Source organism: Anabrus simplex, chromosome 4 (genome assembly GCF_040414725.1).
Source record: "Anabrus simplex isolate iqAnaSimp1 chromosome 4, ASM4041472v1, whole genome shotgun sequence".
Lineage (NCBI taxonomy): Eukaryota > Metazoa > Arthropoda > Insecta > Orthoptera > Tettigoniidae > Anabrus > Anabrus simplex.
The window spans coordinates 321,378,179-321,400,673 of record NC_090268.1 but is presented as its reverse complement, the minus strand read 5'-3'; the positions used below and the strand labels follow the sequence as shown (position 1 = coordinate 321,400,673).

Sequence of the window (22,495 nt, the reverse complement as noted above, 5' to 3'; positions counted from 1 at the left end):
TCCCTTGCCAGGGTTACAGCGAAGACTGGTAAATGACCAGAAGCCAGAAAACATCGTGAGGCAACCTCTAGGGCTAACACCCCTAGTTGTAAAAGGATGGGTACCCGTCCAAAGCAAAGTCAAGTCAAAAAGCATGATGGCACAACATTTAAAGAAACATACCCCAGGGGGTAAATCTTCGGATAAATCCCTCGTCGTGAACGGCGCGGCGCACGAGTCTCGTTCGGATTCTGGGGGAGACTCGACATCATGCAACAGACGAGTCGGAGTGCCTCGGTGTACCCCGAAGAGTCAAAAACTCAGGCCAAAATCTAAAACCTTTCTAGCAACTTTCAACATAAATTCACTTACACAAACTGGCAAGCTGAAAACCCTCAACAAAGCTCTTCACAAAAATCAGATATCCATAATGACCCTACAGGAAACAAGGTACCCAGATGAAGAGGTTTTTGAATCCGAAGGCTACCGATTTTTCAAGAGCAAAGCACAAAGAAGAATCCTTAATGGAGCTGTGATGCTTGGAACCGCGTTTGCTGTTAGAATCAAGATCCTTAAATCGGTTGCAAATTTCGAACCTGTGAATGACAGATTGTCTATACTCACAATTAAATGCGCGAACAAAACCTACGCCCTAGTTAACGCACATGCTCCTACAAACGATAAGAACAAGTCTGATCCAGACAAAGTTAATAATTTCTGAGACCTACTGGATGACAAATTAAACAAAATCCCCAAACACCATGTCAAGCTTCTTTTGGGTGACTTCAATGCCCAACTAGGTCGTGAACAGAAGTACAAGAAAGTTATAGGAAATTACCCTGCTCACAAAAGAACCAATCCCAACAGCAAAAGACTGGTGTCCATTTGCGAAAATCACAACCTGCAGGTCATGTCGACCCACTTTCGCCATCTACCCAGAAAGCAAATGACTTGGCGTTCTCCCGTCCAAGCTCTCGGAGAGTTCCAAATTGATCATGTTGCAATCTCCAGGAGAAACAGCCCTGAGATTATGAATGTCAAGGTAAAGAAAGGCATCAATGTGGCCTCAGATCATTATATGTCTCTTATCAAATTCAAACCAATTCCCGCGAACACAAGGAAGACAACCAAACAGATCACACGTTTCAACAATGATAAACTTCGGCAAAGGGTCGAGGAGTTCCAGGAGAAGGCTAGACCAAATGACTGTGACTTTAACAACGCCAAAAGTCTCCTTGTTGAGGCCGCCAAAGACATTGCAGAAATCAAGAGAAGCAAAAAGCATGCCTGGTGGAATAGTACCTGCGAATCAGTCCTCCAAGAAAGACTCAATGTGTGGAAACAGTACTACTCTACGAAATCAGAAAATGATTGGGAAACCTACAAAACCCAACGTGCCCAAACAGTCAGAACTGAGAAACGTAAATACGAAAAATCTCTCATTGAAAAGATAGAACAAAACTTTAGGAAGAATGAAAGCAGAGAGTACTACAGAGCCTTCAAACGCAAACTCACTGGCTATAAACCACCATCTCTATGCTTTGAGCGAAAGGACGGCACACTGGCGACGTCAAATGAAGAAAATTGCAGCATTCTGGCAGATTACTTCAAGAATTTACTTAATTGCTCTAAACCGCAAAGCACCATTGAGACCAAGGAACCCTTACTCAGGTACCCAGATTCCAGGCCACCCGACAGAGATGAAATCAAGTGCCACATTGCCCGTCTCAAAAATAACAAAGCGTCGGGGGAAGACTCAGTAGTAGCAGAACTATGGAAATATGCCCCAGAGGAATCACTTGATATCTTGCAAAAGCAAATAGAAGAAATTTGGAACAAGGAGACCCTACCCGAACATTGGAAAATAGCTTTGATCCATCCATTACACAAAAAAGGCAGCATGAAGAACATCAACAACTACAGAGGAATATCTTTGCTACCCGTGACTTACAAAATTCTATCACTTGCCATCCTGGAGCGTTTGGAAGCACAAGTGAACATCAAATAGGTGAATACCAAGGAGGGTTTAGAAAAGGTCGCTCAACAGCTGAACAGATCGAAAATCTCAAAACGATCATCAGATATTGTACACTAAGGTCCAAGCAGTATGTGTCTGTCTTTGTGGACTTTAAGAAAGCGTACAACTCCATTGACCGGGAAGTCCTGCTAAACATCTTAAATGAATTTGGAGTTGATTTGAAACTGCTGGCATTAATTAGAGCCACCCTGACTGATACAAAATCCAAGGTGAAGTTCCACGGATGTCTCTTGCATTCCTTTGACATCAAAACAGGAGTCCGACAAGGTGATGGGCTATCCCCGATACTCTTCAACTGTGTTCTTGAAAAGATCATCAGAACCTGGCGGGTGAGATTACAGGAAACCAACTACAGTCCATTGAAAATAAGAACCAAATCCAAGGGGATCGCAACAGACTGCTTAGCATTTGCCAATGATATTGCTGTTCTCTCAAACGACATAGAAACCACTAGAGCTCAAGTTGAAATTTTAAAGGAAATTGCCGAACAAACTGGTTTGCAAATATCGTTTGAGAAAACAGAAGTAATGACTAACAACAAAGAGGCTCCACCAAAACTCCATACAAAATACGGGGACATCACCCGAGTAGACAAATTCAAATACCTGGGTGAGATCATCATGAAAAATGGACTGGACAAAGAAGCACTTCAGGAGCGAGTACGCAAACTGGAAATAGCCTACCAAACATCCAGCACAATCTACGACAAAAAATGCCTTTCCCAAAACACCAAGATATGTCACTATGAAACAGTTCTGAAGCCAGTAGTTCTATATGCAACCGAAACCCTGTCTCTAAATGCCATCAAAGGACTCCTTGAAGAACTGGAGAAAAGAGAATGCAAAATTGTGAGAGGAATCTTGGGATCAAAGTACAGAAATGGAATCCATCAAAAGAGATCCGACAAGGAAGTCTACAGCAAAATAGAGAAAATTACCAAACACAATCAGAAAAAGACGGGCACGATTTTACGGTCATCTGAAAAGAATGGACGGAAGAAAGTTAACTAAAGAAATCACTTTTTTGATTCAAACCCCAAAACCACAATTCCCTGGTTTAGAAATACCAAAGACCTGCAAATGCTACATATCTCAGCTGAAGACGCCCTTAACAGAGATCTCTTCCGCAAGAAAATATTGACAAACGGGCTAAACCGAGACGAGCAACCGAAGAGAAGACACGGTGCCCCTTGTACAGAGGAGCGTAAGCAGGCCCACTCACAAAGAAAGGGAAATTTGGGCTCTAATGAAGGCCAAGTTCAGTGTCAAATGCAACAAGACTTAACGTGGTCCTTGATGGCCCCAGCGAATAATAATAATAATAATAATAATAATAATAATAATAATAATAATAATAATAATGTACTGAACATCCGCACAAAACATACTTTCTTTCTCAAGTTCATTTTCCTATCTCCAACATGTCATTTAACTGATAATATGTTTGCAACAATTTTTCTCTCTGATTAATAATAATATAATTTTAAAAAAAAGTATGTCTTACTTTGAAACAACATGTTGAAATCCATTTCTATACTCATGTTCAAATGCTGGTACCACTACTTGTTTTCTTTTGAAATGACTGGCTTCCAATTTAAGAAGAGCATTTGGTGCAGGTTCACGCCATTCCGGAATAAATACGATGAATGACAATGGTTCAGGGGAATCTGCAAGGAGTCTTTCAAAGTGATTCACCATGGCCTCCATCAACTCTTCACAGAATGGAGGGTTTGCCTCAAATGAACCACTAACAGCTTTGAAGTCTAATATTGGCCTGTAAAAGAGAATTTCTGTTAAAACAGGACACTTTCAGTTAGCAGTAATACTTATTACATTTTCCTCCGATTACAGAAACAACTAGAGAAGTATTAATAAAATCTGAAGTTTAAAATTGTAGCTAAACTTGCAGTAACAATAATTCCTGAGTCTTATGTTATTAGCAGTTGCAATATTCTACTATGGTTCCTTGCGGCATGGTAAATCCTTACCGACATGGTCTCCTGTGAGATTCAAAGTAAATTTGGTTTATACTCAAAGAAACTTTCAACGTATTAGGTAGTGTTCAGTACACACAGTACATATCAAAGAGATGTTAAGTACAGAACAACAATGGCCAACTACACACCACAACCTTCCGTGCATTCTACAGTTGTGATGGCAGTAGTGGCAGACATGTAACTTAGATTCAATCCAACAGAATAAATGAATTGGTTCATAAAGAAAGGGCTTCAGTCCATTTTAGCTAATTGTTAGGAAATCAAGGAAAACTATCTGGACATTTTACTATCATAATAGACAGGTAATAATTGTTACTATCAAACAGAGAATGAATATTAGGATTCCTCTGAACATTTTTCATGAATTTATCATCAGTAGTTGAATTATACAGATTTTTTAAATCTTGTGGATTGATGATCTTTCTTTATAAAAGAGGTTTACAACTGAGAAGCTTTATCTAACCACTCAAAGTTTCCATACAGCCTTTTTTTTGTTCACAGAAAAATGTTAGAATATGATAATATAACGAAGTTCCTAGTCTCAGGATGAAGAACAGTTACTGAAATGAGACAAAGTCTTCTGTGTCCTCCTCTATCTTCATTATCATCTCCTCTCATAGTAGGCCAAGAAGTCAGCTCCGTGAAGTATTCCTGATACTCATCAGGTATATATTCGACCAGTATCTTCAGATCACCAATTTTCCTCTTCTTAATAGGTATCTTTCCTGCTGGATACACAGGGTTTATTGGGAAAAATGATGGCACTCGACTGGAGCTGCCTATTCTGAAGGTGTTTACGCTCAAGCCATCAATGAATGATAAAACATATAGTTTTATAGGTTCTGTATAACGAAAAATACTTCAGTATACAATAATGATGCAGTTACACAGTCAAATGACCTCAAAACAATGCATAAAAACAAGAGAGTAGTGTGCTGTTAATCGGCAAACACCCAGTGCCTCTATGGGTATTTCATAAAAGTAGGGCTTCAGTCCGGACCGATGCTCTTCCTTTAAAAAACGTTAACTTTCCATTCACAATATCACAGTGAAGGAGGGGCTGGACTGATCTCCGTTCTTTATAAAACGATGTAATGACCATTCAAGATGAGAAATTCAATGTTAACTCAATTTCAAAAAAAAAGTGACTGATGAGCTTCATAAACCAATTCAAATATGACCTAGGTCATCATAGCTCAATTAGTAAGAGCATCTGATGCAAATTCACGAAGTTGTAGGTTCGAATTCCACTGGTGTCTGGTTGGCCATTTTTGTTCTATACATTACATCTCTTCGGTATGTACTATACATACTAAACCTGACCTAATGACCTAATATAATGAAAGTTTATTTAGAGTACAATGCAGTTGTGAAAATTAATATGAGTCACAGATGCAAAGAAAATAATCGTAGATGTTTGTTTGGAATTTATTATATACTAAGATTCATAATACAATGTCCAAGGTGCTGTACAGAATAAAGGCACATCCTAATGAACTTTAATTGCATTTGAATTTTTAACAGAGTTATAGTATAATTAAATTCTCAATTACATAGACAGGGTACAATTTACTGAACAATTTATCGTGTGAAGAAAGCCAAGCAACGCAGGTGAGGATATCATCACGCTGACAACGTGACACTTGAATACTAGCCCATCTGGCTATGCAGAAGACATTCCAACAGGCCAAGGCTCTTAGTGACTTGAATGTGCCACAGGTGACAATTTCAGAAATATTAGCACAAAAATTAATTCAGAATGTTGCCCAATGATTAAAAAAAAATAGACATTCTTGTCAGATAGAATGAATAGAATGATACTTTCAATGCTATTTTTGTCCAACCAATTAATTATAATAGTTTTTTAGATGTTCACCTATGTTCAAGGCAACACAAATGAATTCCAATAGAAGAAGAGTGATATCTTATGTCAAATGGGCCAAGGCAAACTAAATTACCAAAAGTTAGGGAAATACAAAAAATGAGTATACTAGTAACTGAATAGAAAGGAGCAATTCAAATCTCAGTCTTGAGTGGCATCATAACATTTATTAAGAAATGAAACACTGGCATCCATCAAATGGACGGTGTTATGCATCATGCGGCTATGCGTCAAATCTTAGTTTTGAGTAAAACACGTTCAAAGATTTTCACATTTAAAACCATCTTAGAAGAGATATTTTAGACAAAATAAATCAATATTTGGTACAGTTACGTAATGAGGTGTGCGTAATGCTAATATTCACAAGAAAATTAATTCAGTGCAATATTTTCTTCGTTTTCCTCAAATTTAACTTAGCCGTATTTGCAGTCTACAGGTCGAAGGTATGCATCAGGCGGCTAAGCACCAAACAGTGGTGGTTAACGTTTTGATGCTCAGGGCTACGGAACTTGTAGTTATGCAACAAGTTAAGCGCCTCTATGTGAGATTTTCTTCTTAATAATCAAGAATCAGCAACCAAATATTGGATATTCAATACCTATTACTAGTTTATTATATCAGAATTTTACAGAAACATACATTAATAGGTCTATGTACTTTTGCATCCATCTCTTGGCACAGGCCAGAGTAAAGTGTAGCTTTCACTGAAGTCCCAGTCAACATCCATGGCTGTGACAATATGGAAGCTGCTGGGGTATGCTCCTTTAGTACTTTAAAAATAATATATATTCAAATATATATTTTAACTAGGTAAAATAGCTTTTCTTTCTTTATTCTTTTTATAGTACTAAAGGAGCATTTGCAGAAATATAACGGGAGGTTTGTTCCGCTCTGATTCAAAAAGTCCGGTCCTGCAACAATCGAGAAAACGTCATCTGCCCTGACGGCACATGCATGGCTAAAATTTTTAATATGTATACAACGATGAACATATCAATGTAACCTATAAGGGTATTAACTTCAAAGGATGTCAAATTGGACAATAAGATGGTAGCTTCATAGTGGCAGCAACAATACAAGCAGTGACAAGTATCATTTTATCAGTGGCTGACTCAGCTAATGGATCCATCCAGGGTGATGATACACGTTGTATGAGTGAGAAGGATAGGAAGAATGAGTGGATGATTAAAGAATGTTTTTAAATATGTTCCATGTCTTACGTGTTGGGTTACAACAGGCACTATTATACAAATACGCAAAGTGTACATATAGTGTTCTAGAGCTGAGGTTATACAGGACATGCTTAATGTTATTATGTTAAGATGTCGCATCTTGAGACTTGGGTAAGGTAGATGAAGGGAGTTAAGGCTCCCGAAACATGTACGTATAAATTATTCAAATATTAATAATATATTGACAGGGCGGACCAAACAATCGCTGTTGTATATTATTGTTCTTCACTGCTATTGAAAGACATTTTCAAGATAAGTGAATATGGTTTTCTCTTTTCGATTTCAATTTCCCTGGTTTTCAGCCAACTGACAGTCTTACCTTCAACGTCTTTCTTCCTGTTCATTACCTTCTTTTACAAACAAGCAGATCCCACAAAGTCTTCTTTCTTCATCTCTTTTACTATGATTTTATTTTTTTCTACGGCATTACTTCATGACTTGCATGTAATCATCAGGAGTGTACAGCCACTGCTGAAACTTTAAGGAGCACTCTATGTCTCCGAAGTCATCATTGTTGGGCAAGAAACTGTGCCCAGGTACTAGAAATTTCATTCGAATGGTTTCTAATGTTGGATATGAAGCCAGGATACTCTTCAACATAAGAACAAGCTTTACATTCCTGTTCTGTCCCCCACAAGAATATGACCACAATATTAGATGTTTCTTTCCCTCGTCTAAATTTTCCATGAGATGTTCTCTGAGACAAGACCCTATCTCTTGTGCTCCATGGCCAGCTTGACCTTCTACCCAGACATAGCAGTAGCCTTTATTTGACCCTCCATCATGAACTTCACAGTTGTACAGCCACAATACATGTTTGTAGAATACTATAATAGTGGAGATGCTTGGCAAAGGTAGAGTCCGCTGGAGGCCGAATGTCAGAACCACTAAATCTTTGATCGTAGCAGCACACTTCATATCATTCTTCATTTCGTAACGCGCCATTTCTGCTACCTCTTGATGGATCTCCAGTTTTTGCCTTAGGTCAAGTGAATCCTCATGACCTTTCAGTTGAGCATTCAGAGAATCACAAACATTGCAGGTGTCTTACTTAAGTGCTTTGCGCCTCAGAGTGAATTTAGTATTAAACATTTTCTTGTAGGAGGACGGTGACACAGGCTCCGAATACTCATTTTTGTACATGACCGGAATAGTGACATGTGATGGGAGGAAGTCACTACTAGTCTGTGCCCTGCAATAGTGTGACTTATACCTAGGGAATTGGTTTATGTGGCTGATTACTTCGGTCACCTTACCTTCGTGTCATCTATTTACAGCGTTAGATTTCTCCCTACCATCTTTAATAACTTCAAAACTTCTTGTCTGTTTCATATATGCATCGATCCTGTCCCCATATATTCTAAGAGTCTGGGTGAAAATTTGTTTGCACACTCGCACACTCGCCAGATTGTAAATTCTAGGTCAGGTTTTTCTGCTTGTTCCCTTGACTCTCTTTATCTTTACCTCGACCATGGATACTTTGCTAGAAACGAACAAAACCTTAGCTTCATAAGATTCTAAACTCCAGAAATTGTTGAATTCCTCTCTTCTTACAACTATGCCTACTTTTTCATGTTATTTATCCTGGCAATGGAAGTCTCGAATTCTTTAGCAGCAACAACCTTCCTACGTTGGCTAACATACGACTCGTTTAGCTGGCATTTCTTTTCTCTATCACGTACTTTTCCTTTTCATCACTTTCTTGGTCTCCCTTCAGATATAGGGGCTGTGATCAAATTTTCTGAATTTAATGAAGGCGAATCAGCGATTGCTATGGAATCGTGGCACTTTCACTTCCAGCTTCCACATTATTAACAGAGTTGATGATTTCCGTGACACAATTATTACTAAACTTCACTTCAGACAAGGCTTGACAGTTCTCTCCGGCGGTATGTTGGTCTCTTACACTACTCTCTTGTACTAATCATTAACACTGTTTTGGAAATTTGGATCAAAAAGTGTGAAAATATTTGGTATCTTGAACACTGAAAAAGTCATTTATTGACGTAGGTGCGAGTACATTCTCACCACAGTGGAATAAAAAATTGCAAGTATCGTTTGCAGCAGGTAACAGAGGGATAAGTTCAGCAGGGTCACTTGAAAATGGTTCCCATTGGCTTCTTTCTCTAGCGCAGCTTGCTGCAGGCGACAGAGTATCCTCGTTTTCTCCAGCCATGCGACTTGTTGCCACCTGCAATAACATAATACGTTACTTCCCCAAGGCTTTAATAAGATATAACGAATTCTAATAATCTAATCGTCTAATATTCTGCGACGTGAAAGCGTAAATCAAAGGAAATTATTATATTTACACTTACTCGAGGGAGAAGACCAATATATCAGTTGAAAACGACTTACTCGCCCCACAGCCCACCCGTCGAGGAAAAGAGCAAATAAGTGTTGAACTTGTGAAACAAATAACAGAAAAAGAAATGCTGACTAACTGACGAGGAATCAAACCCACATTCTTCCAGGTACACCATTACTACCTGCGTTAATGCACCTACTTCAATGCCTTAGTGGGTGGCTTATAATTAATTACTAACTTAATGAGAGCTTATGACCATGCTGTACGTATTACTAAACTGCTTGGTGAAATTAAGTTACTTAAATCAAAACAGGCAACTGTACACTTATAGTGTGATACAGTAAAAACAAGCAACCACTCATGATAATGCACTGTATACTAATAACTCATACTTCATACCTGTGGTTTATGGGACATGTCCCTTTCAGTTCTACGTTCTATCTCCTCCAGCTGTTCGACGGACAATAACGCAAGTATTTTTTTTGCGTTCTCATTGTTATCATGCAAGATTAAGAGTGACGAGCACACCACACCACAATAATTCTGCAAACAAATTCTTAATAAACAAACAGTGTATTCAACATAGGCTACTAAAATCAGCTTGCCCGCTAATATTCCAGGATAGTAAAACTGTGTTCGATGTTGCTTAGCCGGATGTTAAAAAACGCCATATACCACTTGCCGAATCAGACCTTTCAATAAAGCGCATAGACGATTGATGCATAACTTGTAACCCTGCATTATGACAGTGGCGCTTACGTTTTTGTTCTGTTACATCTGTTTAAATTCAAACAGAGCTCTGTGAGTATTCAAGCAGTTAGTTCGACCCCTTAGGTGGTAGATGGTGCCAGTATTCAGTTTTTTAAAAATTGTTGTACAGCCGGTTGATGCATAACACCGTCCAAATATTGTTTAGTACATTTTGTGACAGGGGTGCCATTTTGTTGTAAGACCTCAAGGACGAGTGATGTTAGTTGGTTTCACCCGGGACTGCCAATGTCGCTACTTGATGTTGATCCGCCAACCAATCAGCAATAAGCCAGGTACACAAGGTCAGCCCCTCTCTGTCCTCTCACTATAAGCCTCCCGGCAGTGCAAGAACAACCTACAAGATGAACCCAGATCATTCTGAATCAAAAGGACTCTTGAGACTTCTTTCGGAAAGCATCTTGAGGGGCTGACCTCCCTATTTAAATATATCTATATAAATAAAACCAGAATGACCGTGTGTCTGTACATTGATTATTTTGGCAAAATTTTCTTATAGTTATCCATTTCAGATGTAAAAATCACCATCTACATATTTTGTAGCTTTGGTGTTTGTCTGCCTCTTATAACTAAAGAGTGCTTATAACTGAAAAATTACTTGAAATATTTCAACCAAGCTTTGTGTTTAGAATCCACCTGTCCTTGGGTAGGTTTTAGGGTCAATATTATTTCTAAATCCATGAATGAACTGGAGGTTGATAAGAAGATCAAAACAGTGATTTTACTCTCCGATGAAATAAACATGATCAACCTGAATGGAAATCTATGAACCTTGATGGAACTCTACTTCTAAAACATTTTTCTCATGTACACTTTTTTGATAGGAGGAATAATAAGGGTCATAACATTAACAGAATATTTTAGTCTAAAACCTAGAGGACACAGTTCAAAAGTGTGTGCACATAGAGCAGAACTTTTATAATTGGAAAACTACTGGAAATATTTAACAAACTTTATATTTAGAATCCACCTATCCAAACGAAGGGTTTAAGGTCCATATCATTTCAAAACCCCAGAAATTACTGGGGGTTTATAGGAAGATCGAAACAGTGATTTTTCTCTTCCACGAAATATAGATGACCAACCTTAATGGAAATCTAACGGCCTTATTGGAAATCAATTTCTAAAACCTTTTTCTCGTGTACACCTTTTCGATAGGAGGATTAACAAGGGAGATATCATAAACGGATGGTTTTACAAACTAAGTCCCAACGGACTTTGCCCAAAAGCAGGTGTGTGTACAGCAGATTTCTTACTCTTCAAATGATGGAGAAAATCATTGTTGTTTTCTACGGGTTTTATGTTCTGTTGCAAAAGATGAATGTCCTTGCAGGCCAACAGCAAGTCTACCGATTGCCATGGCAACACCTCAGAGTGCTTGCCAGTGGGATGGTAACTTAATGCCAATTTTATTATTGATGTGAACTCTTGGTTGTTTGTTGGGGAGAAGGTGAGAGAAGTGTCGAGATGCCATTCTGCGGAATATAGGTGGAGGGTACTGTTGTATTGGAATAGTGCTAAGCATGGTTGTTAATATTTGAGCAGTACTGAGGAATGTAGCCTATTATTTCACATTGTAATTTGTTTTATGGCATTTGCTATAATTGTGAAGATAGAGACTGTAAGGTCAGTCTATATAAGAATTCACAACAAGGACTGAGAAATACCTTCACCTTAAAGATATATCAGGACAAGACTTCCTTTTCAAGGAGTTTCATTGGATGACCTTGACACATATGGGTACATGAGTGAACGCAATATGTTACACGTGTAAATATTCCTGATCTGATTTTTCCATCGCAAGTACAATGAAGTCGAAGTGGGAAGAAATTTTGTTTAAAACGGTCAGTCACTCAATGGTCATCACAACATTATAAAACGTATTTCTCTTGAAACTGAAAATTTTCATTGACTTAAGAAATAAAGGTCAAACATTTTATCAAACCTTTTTTTTTAATGTCCTTGGTTGAGTGGCAGATGCACGGTTTGCCCGTACTGTTACGGACCGAGGTTAGGATATTAACTGGCGACATTCATAAAGTCTTTAGCACTCAACTGTCAGAAAAATGTAATGATACAGAGCTTCCCAGCTTTGTTAAAAGTCACATATGTCACTGATGAATGCAGTTGACAGGCTCAGATTCTGATAACTACGTAATGCTATTCCTGCAGTATATCCCTGGGTGGTGGGGAAGGGTCCTTTCAAAAAAATTACGGTACTGGAAACACTTATCCTCTTCATGACAATCCATATCATGGTAATTCATTTGCGAATACGTGCCAGCCTCATGGTAGCTCCTTTCAGTACTTCCACGAAGGGGCTGGTGACTCAGACAACCTGGAATCTCCCAGCTGGTCTGTGGGGTGGAGCCGGCTTTTCCGTGTACTGTTCTTGGCGGCCGGCTTACATGTGAGTTCCTTGGAGATTCAACGGGAATGTTCTGCCTGTAGTGACATCATGAAATTTCTTGATCAAATCACGCAAGCTATAAAAAGGGAGCCTAGCCGCGGACAGTCAGTCACAGTTGGAATCCATGTGGGAGTCAGTGTTAGAGTGAATGACAGTTGGGTTCCGAGGTGGAACCAGTGTGACACTCAGTGAGTTGAGATTCGGTGGCTGGGCTGAGGGCAACAGAGGTGTTGGCTGTCGCTAGTGTCCCACCGAGGTTTGAACCAGGAGTGATTGTTGTGTCGGAGAGACCAGTGAGTGAGTGGACTGGATTGATGGGACGAAAAACTATACTGTGTGTTTGTGCATTTCTGCGTGAGTCAAGGAGGGAAGCCACTGTTGTGAGTGTGAAGGTAAATGGACCTGGGTGAATGTTCACTGTTGTGAGTTGTTTGGTTGCTCACTGCATGTGACTGTGTGAAGTATAAGTGGAGTCGAACCAATGAACAGTAGTTGTGTGTTGTATAGCCAGTGGCACTGTGTTCAAATCCAGCTGTCTATGCACAGTGGCTGTAGGAGACAACTGGACTTTGGGAAAGTGAAAGTAAGGATTAGTATCCCAGGTAAAGGAACGTATCTGTTGGAGACAGCTTATTACTGACCTACTACAAGTTTGTGAGCGCTCAATTCCATCTTATAAATTTACTCGTGTCATAATCTTCTTGTTATTCTTCCAGATGACGTAAATTATAGTGTGCATTGTTGTAGTAATCATCGTCAAATACACTATAGACAATACTGGACACTGTATGTATGTTTTGAATAGGTGATATTATAAACTAATTAGCATCCTACATATAGTATCTTCAATATGGATCCATAATGATATTTATTACTTGCAAATACTGGACACTTCCGTGTTTTCCATACTAAACTGAGAGACATGTTGACAGTGGCGCGCCTGGCGGCGCGACCTTACACATCAGGCGGCAAGACTGAAACTACGAACATTACGTGTTTAAAATTGATAGAAATAATGGAACTTAATAATGATTTTTGCTTTTCTATTACGATAGTTGAATGTTAATATAGTAATAATAAAACTCAATAATGATTTTGTTTCGCTCGAATCCTTGGCTGAATGGCCAGCGTTGAGCCCTTCGTTTCAGAAAGTTCCGGATTTGATTTCCGTCCAGATCGGAGATTTTAATCCCGTCTAATTACTTCCTCCGGCTTGGAGACTGGGTGTTAGTGTTTGTTCCACCACTTTTCTCTTAATATTCAGACAACACACTGCACTTCCAACCGCTGCAGAAACATGCAATAGTGATTACTAGACCTCGGATCTTTAGGTATTAAAAGTTATTTTAACTGCCTAAAAGACTCAAGTAGGTTCTAAAATACTTTTGGGCAGCTTCAATTGTACATGTTTTAATAGGTATCAATTAAAATACCATACTTACTTTGCTAAATTGATAATAACTGGTTAGGGGGAAATAAAACAACTTTACTCACCTCTTTGCTGCAAACGTCACAGGAGAAACTCCTGTAACCACTTTTTAATTAAAGACGAGTTGGAACCTGACACTTTCGGCATAATTCACACACTGAACAAATGGGAATACCGAAATGTTCTCACAGAATGAAATGCAGTTCTTTTCTCCAGCAGATCAATAGATACTGTCTCCTGCCTCGTTACAAACTATGGGAGTGTTTGCTGCGGGAGGTTCTTAAGGCATTTTGGGGAGTGTGGTTTACAGCTTCCTGATTTTAAAATTTTGTTTACGATACTAAAAACGAGTCAGCAGTGTAATTTCTGCCTGGGAGACTGATTACCTTGGATCGAGTAGGGGTATTTCAGTCGCCTTGACAAAGAATACTGCAATGTATTCGAAACGTCGGCAAACTGTACGTGATATGCGTACAAGTACAACACGGTTCAACCCGGAAATTAAATTAAATAAATGAGTCAGCAAATATTTTATTTTCTCGGAATATACTAAAAGGCATTGTTAACCGATTTAGGGAATAAAATACGAATTATAGATATAGGTTTTAACGTCAATTCAGACATTTTTGGGCACTACAGAACCACAGTTTCTAACCTTCTAAATACTTGAAACGTGTAAATATAACTTCATTTCAAGTCATTTCTTCAAGAACAAAATAGGTTTTTCCCTAAAATCTGAGAGCTGGTGATTATATCCCTCCATATAGGGTTGGCGTCAAGAAGGGCACTCGGCCGTTAATTAGGGCCAAATCCACGAGCGAGACAGGTCACACTCCCGACTCCACATATGTGGGAAAAGCAGTAGAATGAGGAGGAGAAGAAGATTTTTTGTTTTATGTATTTTATTTAATTTTTTCATCAAATAATATATTAACACAAATTTCTTGATATTCAGAAACAACAGGATAATAATAATTAATCACTAGCTAACAAACAATTTAACCACCTAAAACAAAAAATCAAGGACAACTTACATAAAGGCAATAGTACTGTACAGTAATCATGGATAAAACTGAAGACATTTTTGTCAGAGATAATAAATTCAAGGCCCCACTAATACTACCCTAAAGCTCAAATAAATATTAAAAAATTCTCAGTTTTTGTTAAATGAACAGCAGACATAGAAAATGATTAATATGAACCCCCAACTACCAACTGCAAGAGCACTCCCTAAAATACACAAAATAAACATACCGGTACCTATCAGGCCGATTATCAATTTTACAAACAGCCCCACTTACAGAACAATTTATTCAAAAATGTCTAAACATCATCATTTTGCAGTTACGAAGTTACAAACCCATTTTTCCATTTATTACCATGATATCACCAACATGCATTTCAACATACTGATAGCTCAAACCATCCAACCCATTGAAAGAAATCTCAATAATTATAGCAAATTGAGTAAAATCAAAATAATGACTCTCCTTAAATTTGCTATTCACCACAACTACTTTTCTTTTAAGAATCGTACCATTTATAAACAGGACAGTCTTCTCATGGGATCCCCAGTTTCCAGCATTTTAGCAGATATTTATCTTGATAATTTTTTTCTTACAAGTTGCTTTACGTTGCACTGACACAGATAGGTCTAATGGCGACAATGGAATAGGAAAGGGCTATGAGTGGGAAGGAAGCGGAAGAGTCTCAGTATTTGCTTGGTGTGAAAATGGAGAAACCACGAAAAAACATCTACAGGGCTGCCGACATTGGCGATCGAACCCACTATCTTCCAAATGCAAGCTCACAGCTGAGCGCTCCTAACCACAGGCCAATTTGCTTGGTCTTGATAATCTCAAGCACACTAAGATTATTAACAATTTTCAAGAAATCGTTTTCTGGATGATATAATATGTGGCAGACATTTTTTCTATAATTGACCATCATTTCATCAAAGAAGAGACTTTGCTTAATCAATAGAACTCATTAGATCCACATATTAAATTCATGCTTGAATCTCAAGTCAATAATTCGTTAAATATTTTGGATCTCTCAACCACTAGAAACATTAGTATAGAAAACCCAAACAAATTTGCAACATAAAAAGACAAGATTCTCAACATTCAGGTAACCGGAAATAAAAGCTGCATTTTATAGTTAAATTTACAGAACATTCAACATCCTCTTTCAACTGCTAATTAAAAAAAAAAAAAAAAAAAAAAAGATAACATTTAGAATATCACATTCATTAATGGCTATAACAAGCAATTTGTTGGCAAAATAATTCATAAATTGAAAAATAAATCCTGCTCAACCCTTGTTAGAAGACCCACAAACAAAAAATAAATATCTCACTTCCACATACAACAATAATATTTTTCAGATAAATTTATTTAAAAAACAAAATTTCAAGATAGCATTTAGAACTAATGGCTGGCCCCGCGGTGTAGGAGTAGTGTGCCTGCCCCTTACCCAGAGGCCCCGGGTTTGATTCCTGGCCAGGCCAGGGATTTTTACCCGGATCCGAGCGCTGGTTCGAGGTACACTCAGCCTATGTGATTACAATTGAGGAGCCATCTGACGGTGAGATGGCGGAACCGGTCTAGAGGACTCATCGTGCTGACCACACGACACCTCATAATCTGCAGGCCCTCGGGCTGAGCAGCGGTCACTTTGTAGGCCACGGCCCTTCAAAGCTGTTGCAAAATGAGGGGGGGTGGGGGAGGAGGGCGTTTAGAACGAATAACAGTATTTCTAACATTTTCCATAATATGCATACATGTCAATACTAGCAACAAATATTCCAATTCAGGTATTTATGAGCATAAATGCCATAAAGTGATTGCAGTTACATACGCCAAACTGGCAGAAGTTATCAAGAGTACATCAATGCCAAAAAGCATGATAGATTTTCAGTCATGGGCGAGCATATGGCACATTTTAATCATCAATTTATGACTACTGAAAGAAAAAAAAAGATCAATTGACTTTATGCAAGAGAAATATTTTCATACATCTGGACCAAAGAAACCATCTCATTTATAATGTCAATGATATTTCCGGGCAGTCCAACATTCCTTTCGAGGCTTTAATATTTATTTCCAACAAACGCACGAACGCTAAAACTTCTTCTGCAACTAATATATCTCCCCGCAAAATCTTCTTCCCCCCCCCTCCCCTTTCCACCCATATCTCTATTTCCTCTCCATCTGCTCTCCTCAGTTAACAGGTGACCTGACTCAGCAGTCAGGCAGTCCCCACTGTAGTGCACACTTCTTTTAATGTCCCTCCAGTTCAACATAACAACATAGTCACTGCTTACTCTCTCTTACATCTTTAATTGGAGCATCGTACAGGTCATTTCCATCAATCAAGCAATCATGGTTCTGTGTTGACTCCTGGCATAAACGTATCACATTAATTTCCACCAAGTGTGTTCATTATCAAAGAACAATATTTTCTTCAATTCAGATATAAGAAACTTTATATTCTTCATTATTCAAGACGACATAACTTACCATGTGATATTTTTTATCAAAATAAGTGCTTTCATTCAGACATATGTTTTTACAAGACAGATTCTACCAATTTTAATAGATTTTTCCACATCAAGATTAACAACTTTCCTACATGATCATTTTTATAAAAATCAAACAATTTTCCTTACATCATTATTTTTCCAATATTTTGTCTGTTCACTGTAGTTTAATTTGTGGCTGAAGAAGGCCTGATGAAGGCCAAAACACATACCATTTTATCATCAAAATCTTGTAAAGTTTAATAGATATGATTTATATTGACTTAGGTGGATATTTTTAAAATTTTTCTTTTTCCCAAGTGAAGTTTATATGATATATATATAAAGTCAGTATAGAACAATAATATGAAATTCATGAACACAATGCTTTATCAATGAAGACATCTCTTAACAGTCTATATATAGAGTTATTGAGCTAAGTTGTCCACCTCAAATAACTCATGAACAGTTAAAGATATGGACATTCTATTTTCACTTTCAGTTATGGTACCACGGGGCTCATAATGGGATTTACAGTACTACTTCATGGTGTCAACAACCTGTGAGATAATGGTATTAACATTGTTTTTTAAATGGAACTACACTGTTTTCTATGCCCAGCCTTAAACATACAAACATTACTAATTCAGCACTGTGATTATTTTGAAAACTGAACAAGTACTTCTCAAGAAACGTGCTTCAATTGCCAGCTGGGACTATCCTGTTTGATTCGCACTACGTATGAAATAATGTTATTGATATTTACGTCTGACTAACTACTTTTACGGTTTTGGGAGACACCGAGGTGCTGGAATTTTGTCTCTCTAGAGTTTTTATGTGCCAGTAAATCTACCGCCACGAGGTTGACTTATTTCAGCACCTTCAAACACAACCGGACTGAACCAAGATTGAACCTGCCAAGTTAGGGACAGAAGGCCTGTCTATCTATGAAACATGAGCTAGCTGTTGACATACAGAGTTGCTCCACCTTTTTCTGACAGCTAAGGTATTCACTGTACTGTGCTCATAAATACACTATGATGAAATGTACGACTTAACAACTAGATAATAGGTAAAGGAAAAATGGATATGCTATGGGTTCTATGAGACATTAAACCACACAAGACCGAATGTGCTACATGCACAGCGTGGGCCGCTTAGCTGTTAACTTGCATTCGGAAGATGGTAGGTTCGAACAACATCATCGACAGCCCTGGAGATTGTTTTCCACTGTTTGCCATTTTCATAACATTTCCACTTTAATTAAGGCCATGACTGCTGCCTTCCCAGTCCTAGCCCAAGTCCTTCCCTATCCAATCATCACCGAAAACCCACCTGAGTTAGTGTTGACACTAGAAAAAAAAGAAAATCATACATGATGGATGTCAGGAAGGATATCTACTCATAAAACAGGGTGAAATATACAGCGCGACATGGACTGTAACACATTCCCACTAAGTTGTAGGAAAAGTAGCACAGCAGAAAGAACAAACATTAATGAGCAAAAAGAAAGAAAAGCCTAGTACGAATGTTTTAAAACAATGGTGGTAGTGAAGGTACTAATCAGGGGCATATTCTAAGTCTACCGGCGGTAGCCCAAGAAAATTACATTAAAAATAAATAGCATTTTATTACAGTTTCAACAGAACACTCAAACAATCGTGACATTCACGCGCATTCTTCTTTATTGAAAGAAATGATGGTTAATGGTTACTGAACGCAGCAATGCTGTAGAAACCGCGACTGGAGAGCAGCAGCCTTATATCCCTCTCCCCCTCACTCCTCACTTTCACTCGTTCGGTGCAGGCTGGGCACTGAAAACGAGCCAGTTGTCGCTGCAGCTAACGGTTTCTTACCAAGTTAAAAAAGTTTAAAGCAACAAATAGCCTACAATATACAGACATTATCGCACGCAAAGATGTGAATATGTTTTAGAAGTTGTATTTTTGATTTTTGATTTGTTTAAGTGTCTATATGCTTAAGAATTTTATAATTTTACACTTAGTGGCTTGTTTTAATTGTTACCAGCTCTGCTTTGCAAGAAGATGAAAATACCTGTGGTGGCTTTAAATGCCAGTGACTGTACAAAGGGGATTTGTTTAAAGTTCCTATCAGTCATCTTCGTCCGTACATTGACGAAGTTCAAATTATGAATATGACAACGCCTAAACTGCAATTGTGTACCGAAGTGAACGTAAAACAGTATGAATATACACATCATATCACATCATCTACAGTACCATATGATCAATGGAATTGGTTGTCTTGTAGTTTTAAGCTGTCTAAACTGTATTGCCAGTCATGTTGTTATTTATTTGTGAAGCTAATGTATGGTCAAAGGAAAGATTTCCAAATGTGAACTCTTTTCGCATGGCAGTTGAAAAATATGATAAATTGAAGGCTCACATTTGCAGTAGCATGCACTTTGCAAACTTTGGTAATACAAGAATAGATTTACAGCTAGATAAACAATATGCTCTGCATACTGACAAACTGAAAAGTGGTGGCAAAAGGGGCTTTGGTTAAGACGCACCAGGTCGTTATGCTACTTAGGTTCCAAAATGGGTAAAATATAAATATGTAAATAAATTCAATGTTAATTTTAATCTTATACCAGTTGTATAGTATTATTAGAAGTAATTTCACATACCGTACTGTATATGAGTTGACTATGTTTGTAAGATATTATAAGTAGAATTTTGTAAACAATATAAATTTATTAAGGATGATGTGTGTGTTTAATAGAAAAAATTATTAGCGTAAATTGTATAATATTGTATTCTAGGAAAATTTTCTTCGTCTCCTGTTAATTTAAAATTTAGTGCTTGACAATAATGTATTTTAGTGTACCATTTGCCACCGAGGTAGACACCTCATTTGCAAATAAAGAGATTTTGATTTGATTTGAAACATAATGCTCTTAAAAAAAAAAAAAAAGTGAAATTTTACTACGTATTTGATTTCTCAAAAGAAACAGTACACGACATTCTTTCTGCCATATAAGAAAACAGGCTAACGTAAGTGATTCCCGAAGTAATTGTACTAAAATCAGCAACATTAATTATGACATTAACAGTAACCTCAGCATCTGCAGAAAGAACGTTTTCTGCGCTAAAGAGGATAAAGTCATATTGCTGTTCAATGCAGACACAAGAACGTTATGTGGTTTGGCATTAATGTCAGTTGAAAAGGCCTTTCTTCAGAAACTTCCCAAGTGACCCGACTGCAACTTCATTAACAACATCTTCAATGAATTTTCATCCCAAACAAGACGTCTCAACTTCACATACAATTAGATAACATTTAAAAAAATTTAATTTATTGTTTTGTGTATACTATTACTAGGTTGAGTGGTAGCACAGATCTTCAGACCAGTAAACACCACTGGTATTATTATTTTATACAAGTTACAGTACTTTATGTCGCACCAACACAGATAAGTTTTATGGCGACAATGAGGTAGGAAAGGGATAGGAGTGGGAAGGAAATGGCCATGGCGCTAACTAAGGTACAGTCCCAGCATTTGCTAAGTGTGAAAATGGGAAACCACAGGAAACTATCTTCAGGGCTGCTGACAATGGGATTCGAACCCACTATTTCCTGAATGCAAGCTAGCAGCTGTACGCCCCTAACCGCATGGCCAACTCACTCTTGGAAGTAATATTTTAAGAAGTAGTACAAGTACAACTGGGCAATCACCCTCTCTTAACACTAATCAGAAGGAAAAGAAAGTAGTGGTTTGATTCTTCAAAAAAATGAGCAAAAGAATAAGGATTGATTAAGGGAGGTGAGGGTAAAAATACACACTGTGCATTGCAAGCTTTAAAACATTATAAGGAAGTAGAAATTATGCAAATGGAAATCCTTTCAGAGGGGAGATGTGATAATTGCGATGTCCAGTAACAAATCAACATGCACCCAGAAGTACATTTACTTTTATAACATAATAAAGAGCAGCACTCACCATTCTCCATTGCTTTAGAAGCTACTAGCATTGCTACTGGCCAACGTAAAATGGAGTGTGACGTAATTCCCAGCAATGATGAGAATTACATTCCGTCACCAACCAGCGCAGAATAAAAGCACAAGTAAATACACCCTGTAAAGGAGTATACTGACCACACGACAAGACAGAAATGTCATTTAGTACCCGTAACCTATTTTTGCACATCCAGGCCAATCTCTGTCATGAGAACAGTGGCCCTTTTGGGGCCACACTCCCTTTTTTCTATGGCAGCGGTGGATACTCTCTGTATGGCAAGAAAAAACAAAAACATAATTCTGTGTTTATCTTAGTTCCCAAGTAGACAAGTTGGTAGCCTTATGCACCACCCGATTATGCCGTCTGTGAAAGGAAAATGAACGACAGTCATTCAGCGCATAGATGTTTGCGATACAAATGGTGACCCATGGCACTAATGTTGAGGTACGCAAGATATAGTTTCAATGAATTCGGATAGGGAAGGAAACCAGTCGCAAATCTGTTTTTCATTTACCTGTTATCTATGGCGATATTAAAGGTGTTAAATAATTTTTAAAAAACAACGTTTGTACCATTATCTTTGAAGATACTGACACCCTGAAAATGTACAGTAAGTCTGATTACTGAAAATACTTTAAAGAACTCTGTAAATTGTGATGTGTTACACTCAACATGTCCTGAATGATTCATCTTTGCCAAGCCAAATATTTTTTTTATTTCAATGCAATTATTTACATATGCATGATCTTCTTTGCTTTAATGTTTCTACATCGATTCCCATCCATTTTTTCATTTTCTTTATTCAGATAACATTTTATTAAAACATTTAATTCTTTGTCAATAAACACATCTCTTCAATTTTCACATACACAAGGGAGTAACACATCACAATTTATAGAATTCTTTAATCTTAACTTCATATTGAGTCGACTTTCAGAAAGATAGCAAATA

The 22,495-nt window shown here is 37.8% G+C and overlaps 1 protein-coding gene across 1 annotated transcript in view; it reads right to left on the bottom strand.

Annotated features, from left to right (window-relative positions):
• Window positions 1–22,495, bottom strand: part of Pcif1 (Phosphorylated CTD-interacting factor 1) — a 381,962-nt gene that overhangs the window by 31,249 nt on the left and 328,218 nt on the right. The window contains exon 11 of the mRNA XM_067145685.2: window positions 3,521–3,790. Within this exon, the coding sequence (XP_067001786.2) occupies window positions 3,521–3,790 (270 nt within the window). The remainder of the gene's footprint in view (window positions 1–3,520; window positions 3,791–22,495) is intronic.